At 37.2% G+C, this 15,287-nt stretch overlaps 1 protein-coding gene and 2 long non-coding RNA genes across 4 annotated transcripts; all 3 read left to right on the forward strand.

Moving 5' to 3' along the window:
• Window positions 1-6,902: 6,902 nt before the first annotated feature.
• On the forward strand, window positions 6,903-9,017 carry LOC113357057 (RNA-binding protein cabeza-like). Its single transcript, XM_026600349.1, has 4 exons — window positions 6,903-6,913; window positions 7,480-7,661; window positions 7,769-7,938; window positions 8,910-9,017. The coding sequence occupies exons 1-4, from the start codon at window positions 6,903-6,905 to the stop codon at window positions 9,015-9,017; spliced, it is 471 nt and encodes a 156-aa protein (XP_026456134.1).
• Window positions 9,018-10,027: 1,010 nt separating this feature from the next.
• LOC113326482 lies at window positions 10,028-11,589 on the forward strand. The gene is made up of 3 exons (XR_003348376.1): window positions 10,028-10,054; window positions 10,663-10,742; window positions 11,433-11,589. It is a non-coding gene; the product is annotated as an uncharacterized LOC113326482 (long non-coding RNA).
• Window positions 11,590-13,006: 1,417 nt separating this feature from the next.
• LOC113326488 lies at window positions 13,007-13,694 on the forward strand. 2 transcript variants are annotated; one of them, XR_003348378.1, is made up of 3 exons: window positions 13,007-13,127; window positions 13,222-13,330; window positions 13,577-13,694. It is a non-coding gene; the product is annotated as an uncharacterized LOC113326488 (long non-coding RNA). The 2 variants fall into 2 exon arrangements; XR_003348377.1 differs by having other exon boundaries at window positions 13,007-13,097.
• The last annotated feature ends 1,593 nt before the right edge of the window (window positions 13,695-15,287 follow it).

The following is a 15,287-nucleotide window of genomic DNA, read 5'->3' on the forward strand; positions in this document are numbered from 1 at the left end:
CTCGATTTTGGACTTATTTATATTGCCAGAATAATGAACACATTGATCCCTGTAAGTGTGACGGTTTCTTGAGTGAAAGAGTGAGAAAGTAGGAGATCGTGGTGAAACCAGTTTCAGGTAGTGCGGAGACTTGGTTAACCGTCCACCCAGTACTTTGCTAAATCCTTCAACTGTTTGCACGACTTACTCATTTCTTATCGTGGATGAATCCACGTGCCGTAGGCCGCCAGACCAAAACCTTAATTGATATCCCCTTATGTGACGTGATTGATATCTCACAAATCGTGGAGTCTGCCAGACAGACGTGTATTTAATTAGTCAGTTGTTGACTGATTAGACAACGAGTCTAGGTTTTTTTGAATTGAGCATGATTGATGAATGCTCAATGATTCATGGATTGAACATGTTAGACGTGCAGTTCTTAGATATTGCTCGTCTGAGAAAATATTGTAAATTCGAGCAACTGAGCATCGATTTGATGAATTACTGAATATTGATAGTTGGATCAATATTCAAGCAACTGAGAAAATATTGCTCAATTCGAAGAATTACTGATAAATACCGAATATTGATAGTTGGATCAATATTCGAGCAACTAAGCAAGTATTGCTCAATTCGACGAATTATTTATTGGTAACGTGACCCAATAAAATATTAATTAAAATATTGGCAGACTACCAGATATTATATAATTAATCTGAATGTTGATTAGTGTTTGAACTTGCTCAGAATGATGATTTGTGGAGCGTTTGTTCGAAACCCTAATTTTTGATCAATTGTTCGTCAATTGATGAATTGCTGAAAATAGGTCATGAGTGAGGGAGGGATCGACCACATGGGATAATGGATGACCATGTGGTTCCCAATTTCTAGAGTGAGCGTGCACCAGGGTTCTGAGTTGACCAGTTGGTGAAAGAATGATGATTAAATGCCAGTTTCATCATTTATTAAAATAGTGCTCGTCTGAGCATTAGGTAATAAAACCTAATTTATGGAGAAGTGAGGGACCGACCAAGAGGGCATGAAACCAGCCCTTGGTGGTCGTGGGACCAGTTGATGGTCGTTTGAGCAAATTCCAAGTTGGTTGGAAAGAGTTTGGACCCAATATGAGCAATCGAGCAAATTAGGTCAAAATTATAAGAATGTGTGGGACCGGCTCCTTGCAAGCCTTAGGTAAGGCCTTGGTTGGTCAAGGAAGCATGCTCGGGTCACCATAATGTCTGTGTCTCAGTCCTGAGAGTTCGGTATTTTCTGGTGTGCGTTTGAGCAATATCTCGGATTTTCAGAAGAGTTCGATCTTTGACTGAAATTCTTGATTTCGCTCGAATGAGCAAGTAGGACTTTGCTCGTTTGATCAAAATTTGGAAAATATTAAAATAATGATATTTTAATTTTTGGTGTGAGTAGCCTAGTCGGTCATGTGACCATTTGAGTTTTTGGCTTTTTCATGGTTTGAGCAATATTTGAGAAAATATGAAGAAACCATGAATTTTTGCTTAAACGGAGGAGTTTCATGAGATGAGGGAAATAATAATTATGAAAGACTAGGGATTGTAAGGTGTAGGACCAGCACGACTAGGGCATGGCCGGCCGACTAGGTTTCCTGATCCCGCAACACTTTTCCCTATTTTATTACTATTTCTCATGAAACCATGAAAATATGGAAAAACCGTGAGTTTTGCTCAAATAAAGGAAAGTTGCTCGAATGAAGGAGTTTTCATGAGTTCGTGAAAATAAGAAAATAACAAAAAATAAAAGGAAGAGGCGTGGGTGACCGGCCATGGTGGCATGATCGGAAGGCCGGTGGTCCCGGTCCCTAGGCGCCTCTTTATTATTTTTATATTATTTTCTCTCTCCTGTTTTGTGTAGGATTCCTCATTTGTCCATATTTTTGAATGCTCGTTCGTGCATTTGGGTGCTCGTTCGTGCATCACTGTTGAGTACACTTGCACCATTTTATGGGGCTTACTCAGTGATAGTCCAGATGCCCGGTTGTTGAGTATTTATTATTAATTCATGAAATTCAGTGGAGAATAATTCATGAAACTGAGTAATAGAGGTGAGTAGTTATTTATTATCAATCCATAATATCAGTCGTGGATTCGATCATGGATTCAGAATAATAAAATGCGCATTACCATCCCACAGGATCGTGGATTCGACCATAGAATCGGAATAATAAAATTATCTATTACCATTCCATGAGATCAGCCGTGGATTCGATCATGAAATCGGAGTAATGTGATTATCTATTACCATTCCATGAGATCATCTATGGATTCGATCATGAAATCAGAGTAATGGGATAAAATTGATTATTTTCTAGGAATTCAGTGGCGAATGTCACGGTAGAATTAATCTATTGTAGAATCGAGATATGAGATAGTTGAAGCATCATACTCGTTCTGAAAGGTGCATAGTCAGGGAATAACGTGCAACGTCGACGTCCTGAAGGCGTTTATACCCCTCAACAAACAATTATGTAGCAGAGCCGCCCGAATCTATACACGGTCTCTTTACATAGTCAGGGAACAGTCAGCGTCACCTACGTCCTGAAGGCGTTAAGCCATATCAACAAACAATTATGTAGGAGGATCGCCCAATCATTCTTCTTTGTATAGGTGGGTCTCTCTATGTAGGCAGGGAACAATGAGTGTCACCGACGTCCTGAAGGCGTTAAGCCCTCTCAACAAACAATTATGTAGGAGGACCGCCCAACCATGTTATTCTACATGGAGGTTATGATGAAATGCACGACATAGAATGCTCAGCTAGTGGATGCCTTTTGAGAAACATATTCATCGTGGCTCTGAGAGGAATGTTCACTCAGTCAGAGATCTAGTAAAACACGAATCGTCACATGTGTTCCTGAAGTCGGGTCAGAAACATGTTGTATCATGATTTTACGATTTTGACCTTTGTCGAAAATCCACCATCAACATTAAGTCCCCTGCTTAGTGAGGGACAGTCATGCTCATGTTCCGCAGTAAACATTAGATGGTGATTTTCCAGTCGACGAGATACGCAGTTGAACTCGCTCGCATAAAGGTATTTTCAGAATCCTCGATTTTCTCCAATGGTATCATGTACGAGCAAATGCATAGATAAGGACCCTGATAGTATGATAGAGTGTGATTCTGTGAGCACAGAAAGATGAAGCACTGTTGATTTGGTCAGTCGAAAATCCAGATTTGGTCGGTTCGGCGTTTGCAGGCCCAAGCCCAAAAGAGGAAATCCATGTTTTATTAGGTTTTGTAAATAAATTTAATATAAAAGGGAAGAGACCATAAATTTTTTTTAATTTTCTCTAAGCTAACCGATTGTAGATGGGGGAAAACAAGTTGCTGGTTTTTACGGAATTGAGGAGACGACCGTGCGGAGGAAACTCCTTAAACCGAGCAAACTGTCAAACCTCACACAGATGCACTGCAAGAAGGGAGTGCTTTGAATTCGAGATATCAATCTGTAGTACTCCGGCCTAAACCAAGACAATGGTCGTTCCAGAGTAAATTCGGCCACAAGAGAGGATGGGTCGATCTGTAGAAGGGAAGGCTGAGAAATATGTGAGATCAATGGTGATCTAAGATTGTAGGTGTATTGTGTGTTCTGAAATAAGATAAGTTCTGAATGATTGAATTTGCTCTGTTGAGAGTAATTGCTCAGATGTTGAGTTGTTAATCTCTTGTTGTCTGTTCGACGTGAGATTGTCTTCCCTTCAATCATGATTCAGATACTTATTTATATTGCTAGAATTGTAAACACCTTGATCCCATGAAGTGTGACAGTTGCTGGAGTCAAAGAGTGGGGAAGTGGAAATCGTGTTAAAACCAGTTGCTCATCGTACGGAGACTTGGTTGATTTTCTACCCACTAATTTGTCAACTCCTTCAACTAATTGCACGACTTGCTCACATTCTCATCGTGTGTATGAACACACGTGCCGTAGACCGCCAGACCAAAACCCTAGTTAATATCCCCCCATGTAACACGATTGGTGTCTCGTGATTGTGGAGTCTGCAAGGCAGACGTGTATTTAGTTAGTCAGTTGCTGACTTCATGGGACGATGAGTCCTTGTATTGCTGAGTCGAACAAATGTTATGGGACACATGAATTGAACGTGTCTGTTGAGATAGAAGTATAATAAATTTTGATAATTAAGGTGAGATAATGTTTCTCATGGATTGTTGAATATTGATAGTTAAACCAATATTCCTTAGTCTGAGAAAATATTGCTCATTTGAGCAAGTGTTGTTCGTTTGATGAATTGTTGAAAGCATGACCAAATAAAATATTGTTTTAAGATACTGGCAACTGAACTGAGTATAATTAATAAAATGTTGATCATGGGATCGTCGTAAAATTATTAGTGTTTGAATCTGCTCAGAATTATGTTTTTGCAGAGCTTTGGATTCGAAACCCTAATTTTGATCAATTGATGATTTATTGAAAATCAACCATGGAGTGAAGGAGGGACCGGATACATGGGATGATGGATCGACCATGTAGCGCCCAAATGCTCGAGTGAACAAAATACCAATGTCTCTTGAAGACCAGTTGGTGAAAAGATGATTAAATGCTGGTTTAATCATTTATTCAAACAATGCTCGTATGAACCTTAGGTGATAAAACCTAATAAATTATGAAGAGATGAAGGACCATCCAAAGGGTCACGAAAACCGGCCCTGGTTGGTCACGCGATCGACTGACGATCGTTTTATGAAATTCCAAAATTGTTTGGAAGCATTTGAACCTAATGTGAACAAATTAGTTCAAATGATGAAAGTATGTGGGACCGGCCTCTTGCAAGCCAAATAGCCAACCTTGGTCGGTCAAGATAATATGCTCGCATCGCCGAAGTGTCCGTGTCTCAGTTCTGAGAATTTTGATATTTTCTGATGTGTGTTTGACCAATCATTTGAGAAAATATGATGAAATTAGGAATTTTGTTGAAACTGAGGAAAACTTCATGAGATGAAGGAAAAATAATAATAAAATGAAGGAATCATGAAGTGTGGGACCGTCTATGGCCAAGGCATGGCCGGCCGTCCAAAGAGCCCGATCCCATGGCACTTTTCCTAATTTTATATTATTTTTTATGATTTTAGGGAAATATCATGAAATCAAGGGAGTTTGTTGAAACCAAGGAGTTTTGTTGAAATCAAGGAGTTTCCTTGAAGTGAAGGAGTTTCCATGAGATGAAGGAATCAAATAATATTAATAATAATAAAATAAGGGCGTGTGGGACCGGCTTGGGCATGGTCGGCCGGCTGGGGTCCGGTCCCGTGAGTTTTCCCTAATTTTATGTATTATTTCATGATTTGAAGGAAACATCATGAAATCAAGGAATTTCATGGGATGAAGGAAACATAAAAATAATAATAATAAAATAAGGGGCTTGTGGGACTAGCTAGGGCATGACCGGCCGGCTAGGGCCTGGTCCCACGAGTTTTCCTAATTTTATATTATTTTTCATAACTTGAAGGAAATGTCATGAAATTAAGGAGTTTTCATGAGATGAGGGAAATAATAATAAAATAATGAGGAATCCTGAGGTGTGGGACCGGCCACGACTAGGGCATAGCCGGCCGGTTAGTAGACACGGTCCCACGACATCTTTCCCAATTTTATATTATTTCCTTGATGCGAAGGAAACACCATGAAACTGAGGAGTTTCCTTAAAACAAAGGATATTTGTTCAAATGAAGGGATTTTCATGAGATCAAGAAAAATAATGAAAATATGATAAAATATAAAATTGGGCGTGGGACTGGCCATGGAGCGACCGGCCGGCCGGTGGACCCAATCCCCCAGCGCCTTGATTAATATTTTATTATTTATTATTTTGTTCCTCTTTTGCATAGGTTCATCGTTCCTTCGTATTTTGGAATGCTCGTTCGTGCATTCAGGTGCTCGTTAGTGCATTATTGCTGAGTACACTTGCACCATTTTGGTCGGAGCTTACTCGATAGTGCTCAGATGCCCGTGTGTCGAATATTTATTACTAACCCATGGAATTCTGCTGGGAAGAACCATGAATTGAAGTAACGAAATATTATGAAAAATATAGAATATTTTCCAAGGATTCAGTTAATGAATCTAATGATTTAGGAATAATTAATTGATGGCTCTATACTAGTACGATCGTCTAGGAGCATTAGTTATTCAGGATTTGAGTGATATGAGCTTATTGAAGCGTCATATTTCTTTTATATAGTCAGGGAAAACATTGTTACATCCTGAAGACATTATTGCTCTATAGTAACAGGCAAGCTGTCTAGGAACCGTCCAATCTTTAGATTCTATATATAAGTAATTACTGAAATTGCTCAGTATTCATGAGATATGACGTTGCCTCAGCTGAGAAACCACAAATCTACATATACTCTGAGAGACAGTATTCTCAGTCAGAGATTCTCGTGACATGAGCTTTCATGCTTTCGATAAAAGACATGAGCCTCAATACTCATCTGATTGCTGGATCAGGAGCACATACAATTATGGTTTCACGATTTTAGCCCTTGTCGAAAATTCACCATCTACATTAAGTCCCCTGGTTAGTGAGGGACAGTCATGTTCCTCAGTCAGCACTGAATGGTAATTTTCCAGAACGAAACAAGTAATTGAACTTAGTCGTAAGATAAGATGTTACCGATTTTTGATTGCGCGAGCGAACCACGGCTTGAACGAAGATCCCCGTGGCATGATAGAGCATCACCTAATGAGCATAAATTGGTGTAGAACCGCTGATTTGATGACGGGACCTTGGTCGGTTTAGGATTCACGGGCCGGGCCCAATAAGGAAATCCTTGTGAAATTAGGTTTTGGAAATAAAATAAAATTTGATATAAAAGGGAATGAAAAATAAACTGAAATCAATTATATTTTGTTTATAAAAAAAAGAAATGGGAATTATGTAAATGCCCTCAATTCTAACGGGCTTCACAAATACCCTCATGAGACAATAAAAATACCCCCTCCAACTACAGGCCCATCAGGGGTCCATCAACATTTTTCTTCTTTCCGCATATGCCCTTCCTCCTTTAAACTTCCTTTTTTATTTGTGAAGCCCGTCCCTTCGAACATTCAGAGAAGAGAGAAATCTAAATCTAAACTCTCCACCACCGTCTTCATTTCTACCACCACCATCTTCGTCGCCATCACAACCAACACCAACACCAGTGCCATCACCACCACCACCATTACCACATACCACCACTACGAATAGAGAATACAGTGGAAACAAATATAAAAAAAAACAAATTCAAATCTGAAAATTATCTTTCAGTCATCGCCACCACCACTGCTATCTCATGTGGCGACGACTGGTGAAGAAGAGAGATCGATCTTTTTGCGCTTAGGATTCATGAAACGAAGAAAGAAGATTTCTCTTTCAGCCATCGCCACCACCACTGCTATCACCACCGTTTCATTACGAAATCGATAAGAATAGTCTACCTGAAGAATTGATTCTAGTTTCAGATCTGGAAACATTGCGTCAGTTGTTGTTGATGACGATAATAATAGAGGTGGAGGTCGTGGCGGTGGTGAAGGAGGATATCAAATCTGTGTTTTATTAGAAGAAGATGATGGTGGTGATGGTGGTGGTGGTGAAGGAAGATACCATATCTACAATGATAGTGGTGGCGACGGCGATGAAGGAGGTATGTATTTCAATCTATCAATTGATTATCTTCTTTCTCTAGTTTGAGTTTCTGCTGGTGGTGGTAGTATGTAGATAAAATCAGCCATCAACATTGTGTTGGTTCAGGTTCGAATGATGAAATAAAATCAGTCTTGAAGATAGTGGTGGTTATGGTTATTGTGGTGTTGGTGGAAATTCTGTGTGCTGGTGGTGTTGGTGATGCTGGTGAGGTTAGAACAATGAATTTTGATGATGGAGATTGTGTTGGTTCTGGTTGGAATGATGAATTAAATTTGGTAATGAAGATAATGATGATTCTGGTTGTTTGTGATATTGGAAATGTTGTACGCTGCTGGTGGTGGTGGTGGTGGTGAGGTTGGACGACAAGTTGCTGAAAACTACTCCATCAACTATTGACGGTAATGACTGAATCTGTTTTCAATGTACATTTGATTTAAAGATTTGATTGCACTAGTATTGATGTCAATGATCTTGTGATTTTGATTGTGTTTCAATTGTTTACTGGTAATGGTTTAGGTGTATTGTGTTTATTTGGTGTTGTACTGGTGGTAGTGGAAGTTGTTATAGTGGTTATGGTGGTGATTGTGGTGGTGGTGAGGAGTCAACAACAAATATTTGTGTATCAACAATAGAAATTGATCTTAGTGTAAGGAGTCAACACCAAATATTTGTGTATTAACAATAGAAATTGACCTTATTTTAGGGAGTCAACAACCAATGTTTTTGTATCAACAATAGAAAAATGGAATCAACAACCAATATTTGTGAATCAACAATAGAAATTGATCTTAGTGTAAGGAGTCAACACCAAATATTTGTGTATCAACAATAGAAATTGACCTTAGTTTAGGGAGTCAACAACCAATGTTTGTGTATCAACAATAGAAAAATAGAATCAACAACTAATATTTGTGTATCAACAATAGAAATTGATCTTAGTGTAAGGAGTCAACAACAAATATTTGTGTATCAACAATAGAAATTGACCTTAGTTTAGGGAGTCAACAACCAATGTTTGTGTATCAACAATGGAAAAATGGAATCAACAACCAATATTTGTGTATCAACAATAGAAATTGATCTTAGTGTAAGGAGTCAATAACAAATATTTGTGTATCAACAATAGAAATTGACCTTAGTTTAGGGAGTCAACAACCAATGTTTGTTTATCAACAATAGAAAAATGGAATCAACAACCAAATTTGACAAATATTTTTGAACTTTTGATTTTTTGGATCAACTTCAGTTGTTGACACCTAATATTGATGGCGGCGGCGGCGGTGGTGGTGGCGGCAACAACAACAATGGTGGTGGTGTGTGGCGGTGGTGGAATATTATTGGTGGTTGTATTTAGTAAGTGGTGGTGTGGCGGAGTGGTGGTGGTGGTGGAGTGGTGGTGGCGACGGTGTTGTTGGTGGTGGTGAAATGGTGCTGCTGGTGGATGTGAAATAATAGAAAAATATATTTTTAATGGAAAATAATATTATAAGTGAGGGTATTAAGGTAATCTATTTTTTAATGGATAAGGTATTTAAATGATAGGGGTATTTATATTGTTGTATCTCTGTAATAAAAAAAATGGTAATTGACTCTGAGATTTGAGGGTCATTAGACGGACAGGATTTGACAGGGACCCTGATCTGGCGGTTCGGATCATTCAGATCGAGCTATGACTTGGACGGTCAGGAAATTTCAGTAATGTTATGGAGTGGGATGCGGGTCAACAAACACTAAATCCAGAAGAAATAAGTTGAGTTCAGTTTTTCTCTTACTTTGCTCTCAGTTCTCAGATTTGATTGTTTATCTTATTCACCGCATGGGTTGATGGTTCTTTGCTTGAAATAAGTTGTTACAACCATCAATACTATTGGAGGAGCAGCTATCGGGCTTTCTTTTATAACCCTTTCTTTTGCTAATATCAAATCAAGTTGGATTGCATGAAGTCATCGACTATCTTGATCTCTAAATTAGTTTGGTGGTATAATTTGAGAAATTGGTAATTGGGATTCTGAATTTTCGAGGTTAAAATCCTCAAATTGAAAAGGTATCGATGTCGAAATCCATTGTAGCAAACTCTGATTTATCGATTATTGAGATTTCTGCAATTTATGATATTAGGTTTGGGCAGAGTTATTGTTTTATAGGTTTATCAATTTCTAGGGTTTTTAGCTCCAACTTATTGGTTTAAACATTGATTTATCATTTAGTTTTACGATATTGATTTCCAATTAATATTGATTTCAATCGTATTTTCTCCCTTATTAGTTTTCTGTGGTTATTGCTAATATTTTTTTTTATTAGTTTTGTTTTATAGGATGAAGGGTGGGTAACCTACAGGAACATACTATGAGAAATCATTGAAGACTGAATGTTTATACAGTACCCAATCAGGTGGTTCAATTACGTTCAATTAGTATGCATTATCAGATTGCAATCCGTTTCACAAGAAATTCCTTTATTGTTGCGTTACAAGACAACATATAAGATATGTAAGATTGTCAAAATTTAGGATTTTAGGTTTGGGCAGAGTAGGGTTTTCTGGATTTGTCAATTTCTAGGGGTTTTTGGTAGTACTCTCAGCCAGTAACGGTTCTTATAAGAATCTCTTCAAATTATAGGACGATGATCACTATTGTGTAATAAGAGACCACAAACTGAATTAGATTTACGTATAATTTAGTATTTTAATTAGATTTGGGTTTGTGGGTTAAGCTTAATTTGAGTGTGTGGTTTATCTTTTTCATATGAGTTTCATGTAATTGGTAGGTTTGAGTGAAAATAGTGCAAATAACCTTGATTCTGGCCCCTCTGCAGATTCTTCCTTTAGTTAGTATTGTATTCACAAAAATTATATTGATTTTAACCTAAAACGTAGACATGCATTAGGAGGTTGCACTGTTTATTCATTAATGTAAATACTCATATTCATTGCAAGACTGAGCCTTCTAATTCCAAATCACAGGTTAAACTCAAAAAAAATTTAAACTTTCTCTGTGCAGATTGTTCCAACAGTTGGTGTTAGATTCTCAGCAGATGACATGGCAGATTATAAACCTAAACTAATGCACTCACAAATGAGGTAAGAACATTGCTTTCAAGTGAAAATTCTACATTGTCAGCTTGGAAATGGATGAACGATGAAAACTATTATTTAGAGGAAATAGGACTCTAGAAGTTAAAGGTATACTCATTTGATATACAGTGCAACAATTGAACTTGATTTAACCTTTGATGATGGTCTATTATAGGAGGAAAGACAAAGGGATTTGATGCAATTGACGCTACTCTAGAAAGGGATAGTGATTGCATCGCCTGATTAATTTCCTAGAGACATTCTTGCATTTTTCCACGGGAAAACACTCCAAGATGACATGGTCAATGGACGAGCATTATCGGGTACTGGAGGTCCAAGTTCCCATTCACGCTAATACCCGTAAGTTTCAAGGGGGAGAAAATGGATGATTACTGCGCATCAATATACAATGTCGGTGCAAGCATATCACTCTTTCATCATGAATAATGAATCTGTGTAGGCTTTCGTCTTCTCAGCAGATGACATGGAAGATTATAAACCTAAACTAAAGCACTCACAAATGAGGTAAGAACATTGCTTTCAGGTGAAAAATTCTACATTATCATCTTGGAAATGGATGAACGATGAAAACTATTATTTAGAGGAAATAAGACTCTAGAAGTTAAAGGTATAATCATTTGATATACACGTGCAACAACTGAACTTGATTTAACCTTTGATGATTGTCTATTGTAGGAGGAAAGACAAGGGGCTTTGATGCAATTGACGCTACTCTAGAAAGGGATAGTGATTGCATCGCCTGATTAATTTCCTAGAGACGTTCTTGCATTTGTCCACGGGAAAACACTCCAAGATGACAGGGTCAATGGACGAGCATTACCGGGTACTGGAGGTCCAAGTTCCATTCACGCTAATACCTGTAAGTTTCAAGGGGGAGAAAATGGATGATTACTGCCCATCAATATACAATGTCGGTGCAAGCATATCACTCTTTCATCATGAATAATGAATCTGTGTAGGCTTTCGTCTTCAATTATATTAACTTATAGATTGATGTGCATGTATATGATTGTGTGCACGATACCGGATCGTTAATATAATTGCTCAATTTCAAAATTTCCAGAATTACATAGAATCATTACCAGACGTAGCTTTCTAGGATTTTTTTTTTAATTTTGTTTTGTTTCAGTTCTCCCTTATTTTGATTCTTATTGTTAATGAAACTATATAATGACAACTATAGGTTCCACGATGACTGGACTGGGACTAAAAAAAAATTCCTGAGTGAAAAAACTCCATTTTTGCATACTCCGAGTTAGCCAGTTAGGTTAGCAAAATCCACCTCTGAAATGGGTTTCATTAGTAATCCAACCAAAATAGGAATAGACATTCCTCACAATGTTTTATTTTTTGCTGATTCAGTTTGTCAAGTCACAAATATGCATAGCTTGGACGATCATTCCTCCATACTGAAGGTATTCTACGATCTTAGTTTTTTAGTGTCTTTAAAAATTAATGTAGGTTTAGTACTAAGATGTTGTGGTAATTATTTGCAGGAAAAATTGTCAGTGGGGAAAATTACTGGACTAAAGTTTCTGATAAAGGTGTACCATATCTCCAGCATTCCCCGAAAGTAAGCATAAGATTTGTTGCTCATGTATTTACCTAATCATATAGTTAAGTCTCTCTCTTTGTGCCCCACCCAGACTTACGCAAGATTGTGGATTTGGTTGAGGTGCAGAATTTCATATGGTTAGCACTGTCCAGTTACAAAATACCTTCTCTCATGTCAAAGCAAATATTTTCCCTTCTATTTAGATTTATGTACTCAGGAAACCCTTGATATATTTGCTGACATATATTATTCGGTCGATGATGTTATTATTCAGTAGATCGATCCTTTATAACGTTGAGCGGAATATGCAATGTCACTAACAAGATGAGAAATGGTGAAAATGATCTACAAAATAATAACGTCATAGCCTTGATATCATTATAGGATTTTATGGCAGTTGATGGAAACATTTTGTTGCATCAAAGGGCTTTTGGCCATTATTGAATCAACAATTGTGGGAATTATGGATATTGAGTTGTTACTCCTTGGATTATGTCTTGGTCTTCCTGTTGATTTCGGTAATTCATTTTTGCAGATGTGAGGTGTAGACTACATCGTCAAAGCTCATTTGGTTGAAATTTTCTACCGATTGTCATAATACTAATTGAACACCCTCATCTACCTATAGAAAGGAAACCATCCATTTATGTTTGTGTAGTTATATTAAATTGGTCAATGAGTAATGATAAATGGATGTTCCTCTTCGGGTGATAGAACCACTGCGTTAGTCAAGGACCAGTGGTTGAACAAGGATTAAAAGGAATCCCTACGCGAAGTGGTGAAGGGTGGGTTTTACTAATCCTGATTTTTCACAGGTTTATACAAGGCGCTTCATATAATTCATTTGTTTTGTGTTGCAGGATTTTTGTTGTTTAAGTATAATAATCAGTATCATGTTTGTGTTTTCAGAGTTTACTCCCCTCTGGATGGTGACAGTCTGGCCTGAGGTGATGTTAGGTTTGACGACAGGTTAATGTAAACAGGAAAAATCAATCAAGATCCTGAGCATCTGTTAGGGGTAAGTATATCGGTTTCGAGTTATATTCTTTCCCGCAATTCCTTTGGGCAGCAGCAGAAAACACACAATAAAAGTGGTATAAAGAGCAATGTTAAATATCTCAGTGTTTCATCACTGAAGCAGTCTTGCAGTACTGAGTCTGTATACATCTGCATACAACCATGCACAAATATTTGTTTGTCATATTTGGTTGTTTCCAACTTTCAATGTATTTTTTAATGATTAATTTTTGTGTTGATTTTGTAGGTGAAGAGGCTAATTTGGACAATGGGTGTCTCATCAGATTTGATTCATTTTTTGAGGTAATCTCTTCTCTCTTTGATTTAAGTAATCTGCATAGCTATAAAGAGATACAAATTGGTTCCCAGTTAATAATGATATAAATCTCAATCCTAGGCTTTGTAGTGAAGACTTAAGGTTAACATGTTTTGACTATTATGTTTAATGGTGTAATACTACTTATTTGTGAGTAATGTAATTTGGGTTTCGTTGGTTTTGTATGTTACTTTACTCTAAAAATCGAACTTAGAACTTTTAGGATTATAATAGCGTAACCCGGAAATTTTGGTACAAATTTAATCTTCATTTGTTCATTGTAATCCCTTCGTTTGTTCATTTTAATCCATGTGTCGAAAATTTCGTTTTGTTTTCTAGATTGCCTTTAAAATTTTATGTTGGCATGTTTAATTTCTGCTAGAACAAAGTTTCATGGTCCAAAACGGTGCATCAATGAATATAAATCTGTGGCACAATGGTAGTGCGTCTGACATCAAGTTAGAAGGTTGTGTGTTCAATTCACACCAGATTCAGTCCTCTATAGTAATCATTTTTGTATTGCATCCTTTACCCTAACTTACAAGTAGTAAAATAGTACCAAATTCGCTCATAAAATTGACATTGATGATTGAATTATGTTACACCAGATGAATAACGACTATGCATTCATGCCATCACCAGTATTAACAAGTACATTACATCTTTTATAGATGAGGGAAACCTTCTTTTAGCTTTGTGAATGGGTCACTGATCACAAGAGATCACAAATTCTATGATATTAGCTACTTCCGTACACCTAATTCTCTTTGCATTTGATTCACTAACCTGTGTACTTTTAGCTCTCAAGTGTTTAACGAATTAAGTGCTGGGAGTCTACTTCATATACTGTTTGGAATCGGACCTTTGAGTGCTGGGAGTCTACTTTTTCTGCATTTGCAGTTTCCTCGTTAACAAAATTTCTGGTGTCTGTGTTATTTCATTTTCCGCATTATATTGTTTATCTTTATAATTGAAATAATACAGGTTGCGCGTTGAAGTTTAATCGATTAGAGATCCGACCTTGTGGTTGTTGATTTCATTGATTAACACTTGGACATTGGTCTTTGGTACCGTCCAAGTTATTCCTTGTATTTGATAAAGACTCGCTATTGTTTTTAGCTTGAGTAAAAATCAAATCAAGAGAGAGATATTAACTCCTTGAGATACTTTTATCTAGATTGAGTCTGACTGTCTAGTTGATTCTCTAGCAAAGTATTTCGGAGTTAGTTCATATAGATTGCTAAGCAAAATATTGGGTGCTGTTGTTATACCCCCCGCTTTTTCAATCTTTAGACTGTTTTTAGTTCTAAAGACGATCTTGTGATAATCCATTGTTAATAGACTCTGTTATGTGTGTGATTGATCGCAAGAGATTCAAGTAGTTGTGTGTAGGTGTTTATTGAAGATCTAAGAAGATTTGAAGACAAAGAAGAGATAAAAGATTTCTGACTTGGTTATATAAATCTTTGGTGTGCACAATACTTGTTTTGGTAAAAAGAGGATCTCACTATAATCAGTTTATCCTTGTGGTAGATTGGATAGAATAGTTGAGTAGATCGACATCAATACGGTTCCTTGGGATTAAAGGTATTGATTGCAAAATCTTATGATTACTTTGGGCAATTGAACATAAGATAGATCT

Source organism: Papaver somniferum, chromosome 1 (assembly GCF_003573695.1).
Source record: "Papaver somniferum cultivar HN1 chromosome 1, ASM357369v1, whole genome shotgun sequence".
NCBI lineage: Eukaryota > Viridiplantae > Streptophyta > Magnoliopsida > Ranunculales > Papaveraceae > Papaver > Papaver somniferum.